Below are 15,633 nucleotides of genomic sequence, written 5' to 3' on the forward strand. Positions count from 1 at the left end.
GCCCACCACTGCCTTACCTCACTTTCTGCAAAGTGCCTTTCTCCCTTCAAGCATAATGAAGTTCGTCTCAAGGTCCTTTCATCACCATCGTCAAAAACTAGGGGCAAGCCAAGAAAGCCATCAGCACAAGCTGATCAGATCTCAATCCCAATCTACTGCTTATCCCACAATCAAGAACATTCTCTAAAACATCACTTTCAAGCCTAATTTACTCTCTCTTTAGTCCACAAGCAAAAGGAAAGTCAGTATTCAGGATTCACTCTTGGAATAGATTTTCACAAGAGAGATTCAAGCCAGGACCAAGTAAGGCTTTGGATGCAAGTCTCAGTGTAATTTAGACATTCTTCTTATCAATACAACTGCACATTTCAAACCACAGGCCTGGCTGCACCCCAGTTACTATCATCTAGAAATCTCTGGGGTTTGTTTGGTTTTGTGGATTTTTTTTTCCACCCTATACATTTCTTCCTTACTTATCACCATTTAATAAATATGGTACTTTTTATTTCTCCTCTTGCTATGAGCAATCCCACAGAAAGATCAATGGAAAGAAAAACAAGTTTCTGCTACACTATCAATGCCATCTTACAAACAGATCAAGCTACTGGAAAGCTGCAATTCCAGGTCTGACACTTGATAAGGAATATTTAGGACAAATCCTGTTGTGTGAAGAGGAAGTTCCATCAATTTCCATCAATACACAGCAGAAGGATAGAACACCACGAGGCAACTGCAAGCTTTGCTGAGAAAGATCTGTTCTTCAGTTTAGATAAAACCTCTTCAGGAAAATGTCCCTGAAGAGAAGAAAAGCAAAGTTCCCAATTCCCCCTGACTGCAAAGAGCAGAGCCCAGGTGGCTGCAGGCTGGAATCCCAGCAAGGTCCAAGTTTATTTGTATGGGGTCAAAGTGCAGAACAGAACAATTCTCCATATTTAAACTACTCAAAACAGGCTTTGTGCACTAGTGAAAGAAAGTTTCAAGTGCTGTGCATAGCAGCATAGTAATTTTGGCATACTTATAAAATTAATTAATCTGGATAAGATAAGCTTTAAGGTTCCTCCATCTTCAGAGTAAATACTGCTGTGGTATGCTCCATATGCTCCCCTAGTGAATTATCTTAATGGCTCACAATTCACTTTTCCCCCTCCAAAAAATCTCAAACTACTAAATTTTCAAGAATAATCATTTTAGGGGACAAATGGCTGGTGACTGGCAACAAGTAACTTGATTGAAAAAAGCAAATAGAACCTAATACTTGACAATGAAACCAAACTGCTTCTTTTTATTTATTAACTCCAAAATTGGAAGCTCTATCTCTTTATTTAAAGCTAGTCCAGTAGAGGGATAAAGCAAATAAACTGTTCATAAAGCAGATGACATATTCAGTTTTTCCTCCTTAAAAGATTAAATGCTATAAATACTGAAGGTTAAGTAAAATACCCTCAGTAAAATACACTTAAATTAAGACACAAAGGAAATTATGACAATCAAGAGTAACAATTTATGCTGTGGACATGTACAAAGCACCTGCAACTGCCAGCATGGCTGCAGAACTTAGAGCAAAACATCCTTGCAGAACAACAAAGTGTAAAAGAACAGCATAAACAAAGATTTCCTTATCTACATAAGTGATCACTTTAATAAAGTTTCAACAGAGAAAGGATAGCACCATTTGTCATACAAAAATATCAATTATTTGAGTTACTAAGGTGGAGCCAAGTAAGGAGTCTCTCCAATTAATCACGATGCTTGAAGTATTTCATAATTGTAGCTACTTGAAACTTGCTTTTCCTCTAGGGAAAACACTTGACTGTGCCTGACTGAAAGGGCAACCAGAAATTCACCCTGATAAACTCAGCACCTTTAAAAATACAAGCATTTCTTAAACTAAACAGGCCTTGTGGTTTCCATCTCACTCTTCAGCAAAATCTGCTACACCAAAGTACTGCTCATATCCATGTCACCCTGTGAGTGACTCTTTAATGCCAGCCCTAGAGGATTTAAGGGAATGTCTGTCCAAGGCACAGTATCAAACATGAAGGATTCTGTAAATATAAGCAGTAAGGCAGATGGCACAGTTTTTGGCTATGAGATATTTTGAAGCTGTGATAACAGTCGTGTCAGAAGAACTTAATACACTCTAAGCTGCAAATTCATTCCTCTTTTTAATCTCATCCAGAAGCAAGGTTGTTTGACTCTAGCTAAAATGCCTACAACTAACAATCAAACTAAAAAATTTCAAATTAATGTTCTTCATTCCTTCAACAGGTTATTGCTCCAACTCCAAATTCTTCAAAAGCAAAAATCCTAAAGGTTGTGTTTTATAAGGGAGAGGGCAGGAAACAGGAACAGAAGACAAGGAGACATCTTCCCATCCACCAGACACAGTGAAGTCACCAAAGGATGTGTTTACAGTGTCACCATTCTCATCTCTAAAGAGGAAATTACTGTCCTGCCTTTCCAAAAAACAGGAGTGAAAAAGCAGAAGCCCTTGAGGTCCTCCCATTGCCCCATCTCTCAGTGGGCGGGGGAAACAGGGGGAGGAAGGGGAAGGGAAGGGAAGGGAAGGGGAAGGGAAAGGGGGAAGGGAAGGGGGAAGGGAAGGGGAAAGGGAAGGGGAAAAGGGAAGGGGAAGGGAAGGGGAAAGGGAAGGGGAAAGGGAAGGGGAAGGGGAGGGGAAAGGGGAGGGGAAGGAGGGGAGGGGAAGGGAAGGGGAAGGGAAGGGGAAGGGAAGGGGGGGGGGAAGGGAAGGGGAAGGGAAGGGGAAAGGGAAGGGGAAGGGAAGGGGAAGGGAAGGGGAAGGGGAAGGGGAAGGGGAAGGGGAAGGGGAAGGAGGAAGGGAGAAGGGAGGGGAAGGGAAGGGGAAGGGGAGGGGGAAGGGAAGGGGAAGGGAAGGGGAAGGGAAGGGGAAAGGGAAGGGGAAGGGAAGGGGGAAGGGAAAGGGGAAGGGAAAGGGGAAGGGAAAGGGGAAGGGAAAGGGGAAGGGAAAGGGGAGGGGGAAGGGAGAGAGGGGGAAGGGGGGGGAAGGGAAGGGAAGGGGAAGGGAAGGGGAAGGGGAAGGGAGGGGGAAGGGGAGGGGGGAAGGGGAGGGGAAGGGGAAGGGGAAGGGGGAAGGGGAAGGGAAGGGAAGGGAAGGGAAAGGATACAAACTAGCCAGGAACTGCTGAACAGCCAAGGGAGCATCCTGGGAAGGAAGGGAGAAAAGTGACATTTCTGCCGGGCAGAGCCCTTTCCTCCAAACACGTTCCTTAATGAGGAACACTGACAGAAGGGGGAAAGGGATGAGTAAGCAGCACAACCTGGAGGAACAGTCTCTGCCATAATGCTTGGTCTAGTCCCAAGAACTGAGTCCAATATGTTCCATACAGCATACTGAAACAGTGACAATAAAATGGAAAATTTCTGAATTTTGCTGCATCTTGACCTTGTCTGCAGTAACAGGAAAGAAACAGAATTGGGTTTTTTCTGTTTGTGGAAATCTACACAACCCTATCTAGGACAGAAAAATAAAAACAACTTCCCACTGGTGATCAATACAACGCTTAGCAAGAATTAAAACAAAAAAATTACTACAAGTTCAGTGCCTCAAAATGCAACTTTAAACTTGCTATTGATGAGCTGGTATCTTTCCATTTCCTGTCTATAGCAGACTTATATACACCATCAGCAAAAATCCACTGACCCTGGCTTTACAATAGGGCTGCCTCAAGTTTTTTGCTCCTGTCTCAAGTTTTCATGTATTTACATACATAATATTAACCAGTCAACTAATCAAAATCATTTTTAGGAACTGTGAAGAAGCTTGTCACAAAATACTACAGAACAGTTTGATTACATCTTGTTTAGAAGTATATATATAGCTATATTATAAATAGATTTAAGGAAAAAAGAAAAAACCAGACAGAAAAAGGAGAAGAGAGCAGAACTGCAGAGAGAACATCCTCATGGCAGTTATGAGATGACTTCCACAGAGCCACCACTGTCACCAGGACAAGGCAGTGTCTGTGACAGTTCTGTCACACTGACAAGGAAAAACAACCCTTAAGGCTGCATCTTCAAATCCAACAAGCTGTGTTAGTGCTGCTGCCCAAACCAAGAGAGATTAGATTCTACACTGCAAGGAAACAATTTGGTCTCATTTCCCAACTCACTGAGAAACTTTTAAGTCACCAAGAAATGAAATGAAAGTACATACCACAAATTAAAGCTGCTCAGTGTCACTGTGCACACTGCATTATTCTCACTGGCTGCCTGGCAAAGCAGCAATTTATGAACTACAAGAGATGCTGTCTAGGAATGTCTTGACTAATGTGTGCAGATTTTCAGATATTTTGGGTCCAGCTGTGGAAACAATATAGAAAAGTACCAGGAGCTGTGCAGGGCCTGTTAAATGTCCTTGTAGAGAAGGGCTGTACCACTAATCCATCACTGCAAAAGGATTTAAGAGCAAGTACTGCACTGTTCTGTGCTACTGAGACACCACACAACTCACATTTAATATTTTAAATTCTTTTAAGTGAGCTCAAGTTCCTCTTACAAAAATATATTTGAAATATCCAGAAGACAGGGAAGTTTGAGTGACCTTTGAGGCTACTCATAGAAAACCATCACCTCACAAACAAAAGCCTGCTGCCTGAAACTGCTTTTTCTGAAATGTTGATCTTACTATTGCTACACATAAAGAGATTATGGAAAAAAAGTCTACCTCCTTTCTTTCCCTAGAGTATTGTTTGTACACAATTTTAAGATATTTTTAACACTCAGTTCACAGAGTAACAAAGGTGATTTCAAAAGCAAAGCTTAGATCCAGTTGATTTGTAACAAGGTTCTACTGTTAAAATACTAATTTTTTCACCACAAAATCTTGCTTCTCTATAGACCTGTTCCCTAAACATGTGTAAACACAACACCAAGTGCTGTTCTTTTTTTTCAGATTCTCCAGAGAGCAACCAACAGAGTTACTGCAGCATTTTTATGAGCCACAGGTGCACCTGAAAACACATCCCATGGAAGGGCTCTGGACAATACAGGGTTTCCTCAAAATCCACACAAGCAAATGTTAAAAAGAATAAATTTATGGTGGGTCATGGTGGTGGAGAACAGCAGCCCAGTGGACAAACAGCTGTGGTTCTGGATTCCTGGTGACACATGCACACCCAGAGATGATGCTGGTGCCACGTGGACCTCAGCAGGATGCTGGGAACTGGTCAGACCAGCCCTGCAGCCATGGCCAGGGCAGCCACAAGCACAGGACAGGACAAGCCAACTGCTCTGTGCCATGGATGGACCCAGCTGTGGGGGCACTCAGAGCTCCCAGCACCCCAGAGTAAGAGCTTACAGCTGCAGTGCACCCAGGACCAAGCTTATTCTTCTTAGCATAAGTATCTCCACAAAGCATCAGAAGAAAACTTCTTTTAAAGATAGGAAAATGTGACTATAAATAGCTCCTGTTAGCAACCCTGCTCCTCAAGTCCTGGGATATCAATGTTGGCTCATTTGCTGATAAATATCCTCAGTATTATGAACTGGAACTTTCAAAATCCATGGAACATGCAAGGTGACTAAAACCAAATCTTCATTATCTTTAATTTCCATGACCTCACCACCACAGTACTGTGAAGTGATGCACTTGGTGGCTCAGACTCCACTTCATACCCAGAACAAACACCCAGGTCTCCAACTCTGCTCACACACACTTAACTCAGCATTCCCTGGAAACTGCCACCAGCAGAGCTGTGGGCTCACTGAGGTGCCTCAGGAGTGTCTGAAAGGCAAAAGTCTCAAAAAGTAAGGGATCACATTCCTTTCACTCTAAGCAGTACATAAAATCCTAAAATCTGACAGCAAAAAACTGCCAAGACCTCTCACTGTTTCCCTCTCCTATTTCCCACTCATTTCACAGCAAACATTACTGGAAGTTCATAAATGGTTTTTATTTCTTTCTTCAGAGACACATTTCCATTAGTCTACCTAGCAAAATACAAGGCTCAATGTATTTGATCTGTTTTGTTTAAACTTGTTTAAAGTTGTGGAAATTATGTTACATAATAAACAGAGACCTAAGCACACCCAGATCACTGACCTGAGCTTTTCCAAAGGAGAGATGACATGGGGCAAACCAGGCCATTCCAAGAGCAACTCCTGGATGCTTGCTCAAATGAAATCCTGTTTCTCACTCATATATTTGTATTACATCACTTCTAGGTCTGTGCAGAAGTAATACAAAAGTGTTTCCTCAAAGAACATCTACATAAGGATTTATGTTTTCTGAAATTCTGGTAATGCTTGTAAGACTCCAGGCAGAGTGTGAGAGAAGGAAAATACAACAATGCACTTTGTAAGGTGTGGTCCAGGTTGTGGTTTCTTTGTCAGTCATTTCAGACATTATTTCAGTATTCACCTGAAGCATTTTAGAAGTTAACAGAGAATCAGGTGGATGGTACACTCAGTAAACTGTAATTCAAACCTTGTTCAGCTAAAGCAGATCTGACAGACTATTCTAGTTCTATGCAATTATCACCTAACAATATATTCAGCACTTCAAAAGCATCAATGCAGCACTTTGTAATTTGTAAATTAAAGAAGTTCACTTTAGATAACTGCATTCTGAAGAAAAACATCATCAAATCATGGAATCACTTAGTAAAATCACCAGGTCCAACTGAACCATTTGTTAACCAAAGAACTTAAACCCCTATTAGTGTCACATCACTTTGGATTTGAGGAGTGCCTTGTGCAGTGACATTTCCCAGACACTTTTAAACTTCCACTCCAAGCAGCTTTTGCCTCTCTACCTGCTTATACTGAAAAGCTGAATTTCAAAGGTAACTTCAGAAGTATTTCCAAATCACAGCTGAACTGTCCAATAGGGCTACATGGCTAGATTAACATCATTGTCATATAAAAAGAGGTCAAAAAGTGATTCTGTTGAAGCTACAATAAAAAGAAAGCCTTGTTTATTCTGGGTACATGAGCACCATTAATAGCCAGGAGATAATGTTGAAATACACAAAGTGACCATCACTGTGGCTCCTGCATTACAGGGGTGGCAAAGTTTCCCATTATAGCAAGCTCAGCACTGCCACTGGCTCAATTTATTGACCAAAGCAAAGTTGTTTCAGGTGACTTTTCTCCTTTACATCCCGACATGAGGCTGATGTGCAAAAGTGAACATCATCACTTCTCACTAGGCACACAGGCAGTTTGTTTTGGCATTTTTTACACATCTGTACTGAATACTCTAAAAATGTTTGCCTGTATGTATTCCTGGTTTCACTAGCCAGAGATCAGTTTGCTTTTACATCACTGAGAAAGAGATGTTAGATAACAGAGAATAAATAGTAAGGGAAATGTACAAACTACTGAAATACAAGCTTTCCCTTGTGCTTTGCATCTCCAAATGTTCAGGGAGGCATCCTGTAACCTGGAGTCTGGTTAATCCACTTTCCTCTCAGCTCTGCACCAGTCAGGGAGGCTGTGGAGCAGCACAGCCACCAGCAACCAGCTCAACTGTTTGCTTTAGCAGCATAAATACACACCTCATGTCTATCCAAAACTTTCTGCAAAGACACAATGGAAGCAGCAGGCTGAAGATAAAGCTTATTTTTCACCTGTCAATATTCCTGTACTCAACCTAGAACACTTTCCCCACTTTTAACTGCATTTAACCACAATGCAGAATTGATGATCTGCTTACTCTGGTCAGTGTTACCTGTGCTTCCAACTCCAACAGCAACTCTGCACACAGAACTAACAGAAATGTTCCTAAGATCTAAACCCAACAATTACAATTGTATTCTCATAGTTAAAGCACCATGTAACAGCTCTGCATGTTCATTTACCATAAAATTACTTAAATCTCCCCTGAGCTCTAAAGTTTTACAAAATCCTAGCAGCCATAACATATTTGCATATGGAAAATGTATTTTATTTTCTCCATTCTGTCTGTCAAAGATATTATCTGGGGAAAGAAAATTACAGAAGTTAATTAATCCATTGGTTCAAATTTCTAAGGAACAGCATTTAAATAAATGTGTGAAGTAAAAATCATGGCATGCATGATTTCTCTCTTACATAATTGGGGAGAGTTCAACAAGTTGTTAAATATAAACAACAATCCATTAATACAGGGCAGAGCATTTATTCACTGTTCAAGTTTCCTGCTCATCAAGTAAAGATTTTTTGGCAGAAATGCACTCCACAAAAGAAAAGGGGAAAAAAAAGAAAGCAAAAAAGAAAAAAAAAAAAAAAGAAAACAGACAAAACTCATGCCCCAAACAAGGGATTTAAAGTTCACATGTCAAATGTAAGAAGACAAATGTCTTCTGGCCCAAATTCAAACAGAATTAGCTGAAAGTGCTACTTGAAAATTGAAATCAGCTGGGAGTTCTACAATTAAAATGTTAACTCATAAACCATGAAATTGTGCAAGACTGTGTTTCTTATCACTTCTGTAACAGAATGGTGAACCTCTGAAAATCTATACAGAGAAGTTAAAGGTCCAGTGTTGTACCTTGAGTATGTCACATCACAGCACTAAATTAAGCAGATTTTAAATCTTCTGCACTCCACAATAATCCTGCCCTTCTTCCCTGACCTGACATCCACTACAATTTTACAGCAATGTTATAATCCTGAAGAAAAAGGCAAAGAACAGTGAGCTTTGTCAACCAGCTTAGAGTTAAAGCACTCACTAACAATAATAATCATAAAGCAATAAATCCTTCCAAATTATCTGCAGAGCTTTATCCTGATCCCACCAAAGACAACAGAACCTCACCTACTGCAAAGGAAATGCTGAATTACTGAAAACAGCTTATTTAAATCTTAAAAAGGGGTTAATGAACCAAAATGATTAAGAGTTCATGGGACAGAGGACTCCTCAAGAGAGGATGGAAGAATATGAAGTAAAGCTGAATAGATTTGGTACCCAAGGCAGCTAATGAGAAACACAGAGTTTAAATTTCCAAGTCCTAATCTCCACAGCAATGCCCAAGAGCAGCATGTACAGGACAATTAACAGGAGCAAGTTCCTTCTAGGCAGCTATTAGGGAACAGAAGGCTCCAGTGCTGTAAAAAGTGGTGCAAAGAAAGGATGGGTGCTTGCAAAGCCCTCTGATTCAAACACTGTCCTTTTATATTTGCTTCTGCACTAATACTTGAATGTCCCTGAGTTTTGTCATTCTCTTCTTAAAGCTGTTTCAGAAAAACCTGGAGATCAGAATTATTGAAAATAAGGAAACTTGTCTTACAATGAATTCTTGTTCAACACTGACATTTTGCTGACCCTGCATTCTGAACTTTCTATCTCAACCACTTAACACCACATGAGCCTCCAACATGAGGAGAAAAGTAGTTTTCTATTTTACTTTAGATCATTATTCTAAAATTTTATTAAAGGAAACAGCTATTCACACTATAAATGAATGTCTCCTCTTTTATTGTGTGGCATGTGATTCTTCTCTTAAAAAGAAATAGATTCTGTCTTCTATCCCTATTTTCCTTGTGTACAAGCTTGCACACAGTGCAAGGAGGCTCACATATTTCAGGCATTTATTTCATGCCACAGATTTTCAGCTGGAAGAATGATTTTACAAGGTTTATGTCTTAAAATCTGCACAAATGATTCTGAATTTCACTGAGTGCAACCTCTATCATTACAGGTACATTGTGTGAAACAAAACTTGACTATTCAGCCCTGCAAAAGCCTCCCTGAACAACAATTAATTATTATCCTGCTTGAAATGGAAAAGGAATCAAGATGTGGACAAGTTTAAAAAAAGTCCCCTCCAAAACCTATCTGAGATTATGCAAAACAAGATGTAAATTACCGACATAGTTACCTGTAATTAGAAATACATTGTTCAAAGATTAGAGCCCATAAATGAAACGTGGCCACTCACCCACAGTGTACCAACTGGCATCTGTCAGCTTGCTGATAACTGCTTCCTGAAAAGATCCATCAGGCATCTTGGTCTCAACCATTGCTCCAACCTGCAACAAGGAGCAGCTCAAGGTTACCTGGAATCCCACACTCAGCAAATTGATAAAAACCCATTGATCCTCCCAGCAAGGCTTGTAAAGACTCCATTTAGTTAAGTGCTGCTTTGAAAGTTTAGTTATTGTAAGATCCTGTTTAGTTACAGGTAAGAACAAAGGTCCTTCAGCAGGAAGGCTGAACTACAAGTAGACACCAAAGCACTGAGAAACTCAGAACATTTAATTCAGCATCTCAAAAAACAAAAAGCCAATAGAAAACAAATATCCAAAGTCATTAATTCATTAGTGATAATCATTCAATTACTAGTATTTCTTATATTTTCAGTACAATTCTAGTGTCAGCTAGATCAGAATTTCAGTAGCAGCCTTGGTGCTCCAACACAGAAAGGACAAATCCAAGCTGACCTTCTCTGGAGAGCTCTATTTGCATTCAGTGTTCATAACACAGCTCTGCATTTTAGCACACAACTGTTACACAAAATGAAAATACAAACAGACACCTTTTTATATAAAAAATATTAACTATTCTAAACTGAGTAATTGTATTTACTCTTGTCTAATGGGCTTGAACCTGGCTTGGCACTCAAGTTGTTAATTACTGCTGAGAAGTTTCAACATTTCATTATTTATAAGAAGTTTTGTATTTTTTGAGAAGATACAAAAATTCCTGTGCAGGTAAAACTGTGCATCAAGTACACAACACAGAGAAGCACAAACAGCTACAAAAATTAAGACTAATTCCTCAGAACTCATCTAATCTAAAGTGATGGGCCTCCTTCTGTTGGTTTCCATCCTGAAGAACAGGTACCCACCTAAACAACTTCAACATTTAAGAGTTTTAGGACATTTATGTGATTACCAAAAGAAGGCATGCAATATACATACTCTTAGAGGTCCTTTCACTTGGTCATCTTGCACTAACTGAGTTGAGTTATCCCCCTTCAAGACCACCTGAAAAATATTCATCAGCTTTTTAATACACATCTGATTTCTTAATAAACAAAAACCACAAGAAAATGTGTATATATATATATATATATATAAAAATCTTATTATCCACATTAAAATTATCAATTAGACTCAAATGTTACTCAACAGAAAACACTTGGCATGGCTAATTTTACTGACACAAAGCCCCAAGTATCTCATTTAATTTTTAATCTGAAACATCACATTTAAAGAACAGGGCAAATCAAACACCAGTCATTCCAAAGCAAAGAAAAAAAGAAAATACATTTTTAGGTGAGTTTAGAATTTGACACAATCCAGGGCAAACCTGGAACTGGGCTTCCAGATGAGAAGATTAAGCATTGGTTTTTTTCCCCTCTCTGATTCAACTGTAGCATTTCACTGACAACACTTTCAATACTAAACTACAACCAAAAGAAAAACTTCTCTTTATTAAAAATGTATCAAAAAATCACCAAACTGGCCATGATAACAGCATTTCTGCCACCTTGAGCAACTTTTTATGGCAAAGATGTGGAACACCACCCACCTGATGAAAATAAGGATTAGTTACAGTGTAAGTAAACTTTGCTTCTGCCTTTAAAATCCTACATTCTAGAAGGGAACAGTGAGGAAACAGAGTTAACATCATCCTATGCAGTTTAATTTTTAAAAATCCAAAATTTCTATTTGTTTTCAGGAACCAAAAGCTCCAGAAGCTTGCTTTAAAAGTGATGTTCAGTTTTCTGGCTCCCCCAATGATCCTGCAAGCACAGACTCCACTGTACTGTATTTATAAACACACCACCAGTGGCATGCCAAACCAGCAGCAGTATTAACACACATCCAGATTCAAAATTTAAAATAAAAAATGCAGAGGGATGAATACAGGTTGTGCTGCTGCTGAGGAAAAGGCCAGGGGATGTTTTGGACTTTTTGCACTCTTGGCAAGCGTGCCAGGGTGTGCCTGCACATCTTAATGACAGTATCAGGCTCAGCTTGTTAAAACTCCTATTGTTATAACAGAACTGAGAGGCAGTGACAGGAATTTCCACCAAGTCCCAGCAGCCTGGTGTAATTCCAAATCTTATCATGGAGCAATAAAGCAGCTGATTCTAATGAGAAAAAGCAACTCCTGCCTATTAACAGGCTAAATACTCTACCAGACCAAAGATGCAGACAAAATGAAGCTTGTCAGACCTGCACACTGCTTCCTACAGAGCTTCTCATTAACACACATTTCAAAGAACACCACAAGTTCCCCTAAGTACTTATTAAGAACAAGCAAAAGACTCCAGGATCTGAATTACTTTTTTTTTCTATTGATGAAAAGCACTCTGATAAAGTGATATGATCTATATATGTAACTGAAGAGGCTGAGGATTGTTCTACTTGATGTAGGCATTAAAGCACACAAAAGCTTGGATGTATGGTTACAAAAAGCAGCTTTCACCTCAATTTCTTGGGGATTTTGGGTCACTAAGGACTTATTTACATATCTTGGACAGCAGGCACTAAAGTAGGAAGTAGGAAGACTTTAACAACACAAAGAAGAAAAACAACTTCTGTATTTACTTTCAGTTTTAACTTGCATTTAACAATGTTTTATTCTTATTCTCACATAGTGGCATTTACTACAGTATTACAACACCAAAATGACAACTTTGTCTTTGTTTGTTTTTCCAAAAGCCCTGCAAATGTGAATGAATACCATGTGCCAATACTACCCATGCACAAACACTCAGCTACAGCCAGGGCATGCTGCTTTAGCATCAAGCTGCTCTAGAGCTGAATAAAGATGCTCAAAACTCAAATATTACCCCAGGCATTGCTGAAACCTGGCCTAAGAAACAAATTATTGCCATCTCTCTTGCTGTTAACTTATTTTTGCATTGCCTTTTCAGTTCCAAATTGTAAAAGTGAGAGTGCCAGCTGGTATGAAATGGAACTTTTGCTTCTGAAGAGGTTGCTCTTATTCCTTATTATTCATGTAAAGCCATAATCCTGTATTTGTGACATCAAAACTTATTGCTGGGAAACTGATGCATTTAAGAACAGAAGACAAATGCAGTCAGGAAAAAAGAAGCAAGAATGCTCATTTTTGTTCCAGCATTCCACTAAAAAATATAATTTAAAAAACCCAAATAAAAATAACAAAATTAAGCAAAAAAACCCCAAAAAACTCATTCTGAACGAAAAAACAAAATATGAAAAAACACATATTTAAGTGTTTAAAATTCATACAGTGAAGTGATGAACATTTTCTAATCTTCAGGAACTCCTTTCAGCACAATGTTTCACCAAAACCAGCAGCAGTCTCAGACACTCACCTTGACTTTCACAAGCCTCTTCACCGTCTTGATCTTTGCCTCACAGAAGGCACCTCGGTACTTGGCACTGACATCAGTCCCCACTGTCAGGTAGGCAGGCTCATCTGCTGCCTGCAGGGGAACAAAAAACACAAAAACAAACTTCAGCTCTTGCTTAAACTTACAGCTGCATCGTTATTTATTTCATTTTACACCTAGGCTTTTAGACCTGTTGACTTTTTAATTGATGCATTGTCTGTCCTAGAGATTGCCAGCACAGAGTTCTTCAAAAGGGAGAAAAAAAAAAACAACCCAACAAACAAGTTACAGGAAGTTTTGGTTTGTCACTGATGTTGACACACACCTCCTGTCAATTCATTGCCAGCCTCTCCCAGAAATGTTTTTGAGGATATTCACATGGATACTGAAGACTGCTTATAAAAAGGGCAACAAAGTAAAGGAGCAACTATTAACTCAACTACATGTACAAAAAGGCAACAGACAGCTGTATTTTTTCAGCTATAAGCAATCCAATGACACAGATTATTGAAAACGTTTGAGATTGGTGTCATCCCAACACTTACAATTAAGTCTGTAACATTCTATATATAGGATTTCTTTCCTGCTGACTAAAAGGAGACCTCTAGAGAAATCTGTTGCAATCTTTCAAACAGCTATTAACAATTATTTTTCTTTCCTGGAATGCCTTTATTAAAACTTAATTGCCAGTGCATTTTTAAAGAGAAATATTCATCACGTTTTCCTTAACCTGAACTTTGATACTCAACATTTCACTTTACCGTGCTCATTGCAACCGATAAACAAGGACAAAATAACCACATTGAAAAGACAGGAAATGGGTGCAGAATCTAAAATAAAATGGGATATGGACAGGGTTTTTTCTATAACTTGATTATTTCATTCAACTCTGAAGGGAAAAGGAAAAGTTTTGTAAATTATACTGCAATTGTTGAGCCTTTGTACTGAGCAAACCGGCAACAGCAAAGGCGGGACAAAAGCTGTGGTTTTGCAAACTTGCCATAGCAGCTGCTGATACAGGAAGCGTTTAAAGACGGGAGCCCGAAGGACAACAACAACTCAGAGGCGATGAGGATGTTCCGAGCGCTCCTGCACGGCGGGGAGAGCTTTAAATCACCTGCACCTCGCCGGGGAGCAGGAGCAGCACTCACAGCACGCAGCGAACCCCGCGTTCTCCCGCTGCCGCCGTGCCCAGACGGAGAGCGATTAAAAATGAAATCTCCGGAGCGGCGGGCGAGCAGGGCGGCGATCCCCGCTCCCGCCGGAGCCGCCTACCTTCATCTTTCAGGGTTATGCGAGCGATTCCAGCTCCGGGACTTCTCCTCGCACGGGCAACACTGCAAAACAAGAGCGGGGGAGGCTGAGGGCTGAGCGCGGGGCTCCCCGTGAGGGGCGGCGGGGGGAGCCCGGGCAAGGCTCGGCGGAGGGAGGGAGGGACGGACGGAGGGAAGGAGCCGCCGCCCGTCCCGGCCGCGCCGAGGGAGCGCGGCCGCCGCTTCCCGCCGGGCGGCCCCGCGCTCGGTGTGTGTCACGTCGCCATTTGCTCCGCGGGGCTCAGGGGCCGCCGCCCCCCACCCGCCCCGGCCCCCTCTCAACTTTCCGCGGCCCCTCGGGCCCCCTCCTCCTCCCGGGACTTGTGCCTCCCGCCCCCCGGGGCAGCGCCGCAGCCCCCCGGCCCAAGGAGCGCGGGGGCCGATCCCGGGGATACCGGGACAGAGTTGGGGGGTCCCGGTCCCGGGGGTCCCGCTCCGTGATGGGGGCGGCGCGCGCGCCCGTGCGCTCCCACAGGGCGGGGGAGGGGGGGCGGGGGGGGGTTTAAAGCGCAGCTCCCGGAGCCGCTTCGCGTCCCCTCCCCCGGGACGGCGGCGCGGCAGCCGCAACTCCGCCGCCGCTACCGCCGCCTCTTCCTCCTTCTCTCCTTCCTACTCCTCCTCCTCGCGCGTCCCTTCCTACCTGCGAACTCCTCGTTCCGCAGCCCCCGCGCCGCCCGGGCCCCTCCGCAGACGGCGGCGGCCCCGGCTGAGCGCGGCCCCCGCTCCGCCCCCCCTCTCTCCCGCCCCCCTCCCCCCCCCGCGCGCGCGGACCCGCCCCGCGCCGCAGCGCGAGCCCCAATAAACAAGCGGCGGGAGCGGGGCCGCTCCCATTGGCCGCCGCCCCGGCGCCCCGCGCGCATTGGGCCGTCGCGGACAGCACCCCCATTGGGTGGCGGCGCGGCCCCGGGAGCACGGGATTGGCCGGCGGCGGGGACCGGAAGGGGAACGGCGCGATGTGATTGGCTCGGGGCGGGACGGGCGGGAGGGAGGGGGAAGGACGGGGAGGGGGCGGGACGGCAGCGGTG

General features: G+C 42.3%; 1 protein-coding gene across 3 annotated transcripts in view; it reads right to left on the reverse strand.

The window, feature by feature from the left end:
* The window catches only part of ARID4A (AT-rich interaction domain 4A), a 54,484-nt gene extending 39,147 nt beyond the window's left edge, over positions 1 to 15,337 (reverse strand). The window contains exons 1-6 of one of the 3 annotated variants that reach the window (XM_064715844.1): positions 15,249 to 15,337; positions 14,571 to 14,632; positions 13,278 to 13,388; positions 10,885 to 10,950; positions 9,903 to 9,993; positions 18 to 97 (exon numbers count right to left, since the gene is read on the reverse strand). In XM_064715844.1, the coding sequence (XP_064571914.1) occupies positions 18 to 97; positions 9,903 to 9,993; positions 10,885 to 10,950; positions 13,278 to 13,388; positions 14,571 to 14,576 (354 nt within the window). In that variant the 5' untranslated portion in view covers positions 14,577 to 14,632; positions 15,249 to 15,337. Of the gene's footprint in view, positions 1 to 17; positions 98 to 9,902; positions 9,994 to 10,884; positions 10,951 to 13,277; positions 13,389 to 14,291; positions 14,525 to 14,570; positions 14,633 to 15,248 lie in introns of those variants that run through there. The other 2 variants (XM_064715843.1, XM_064715845.1) reach the window with 2 other exon arrangements.
* Positions 15,338 to 15,633: the final 296 nt, after the last annotated feature.

Source organism: Zonotrichia leucophrys, chromosome 5, assembly GCF_028769735.1.
Source record: "Zonotrichia leucophrys gambelii isolate GWCS_2022_RI chromosome 5, RI_Zleu_2.0, whole genome shotgun sequence".
Lineage (NCBI taxonomy): Eukaryota > Metazoa > Chordata > Aves > Passeriformes > Passerellidae > Zonotrichia > Zonotrichia leucophrys.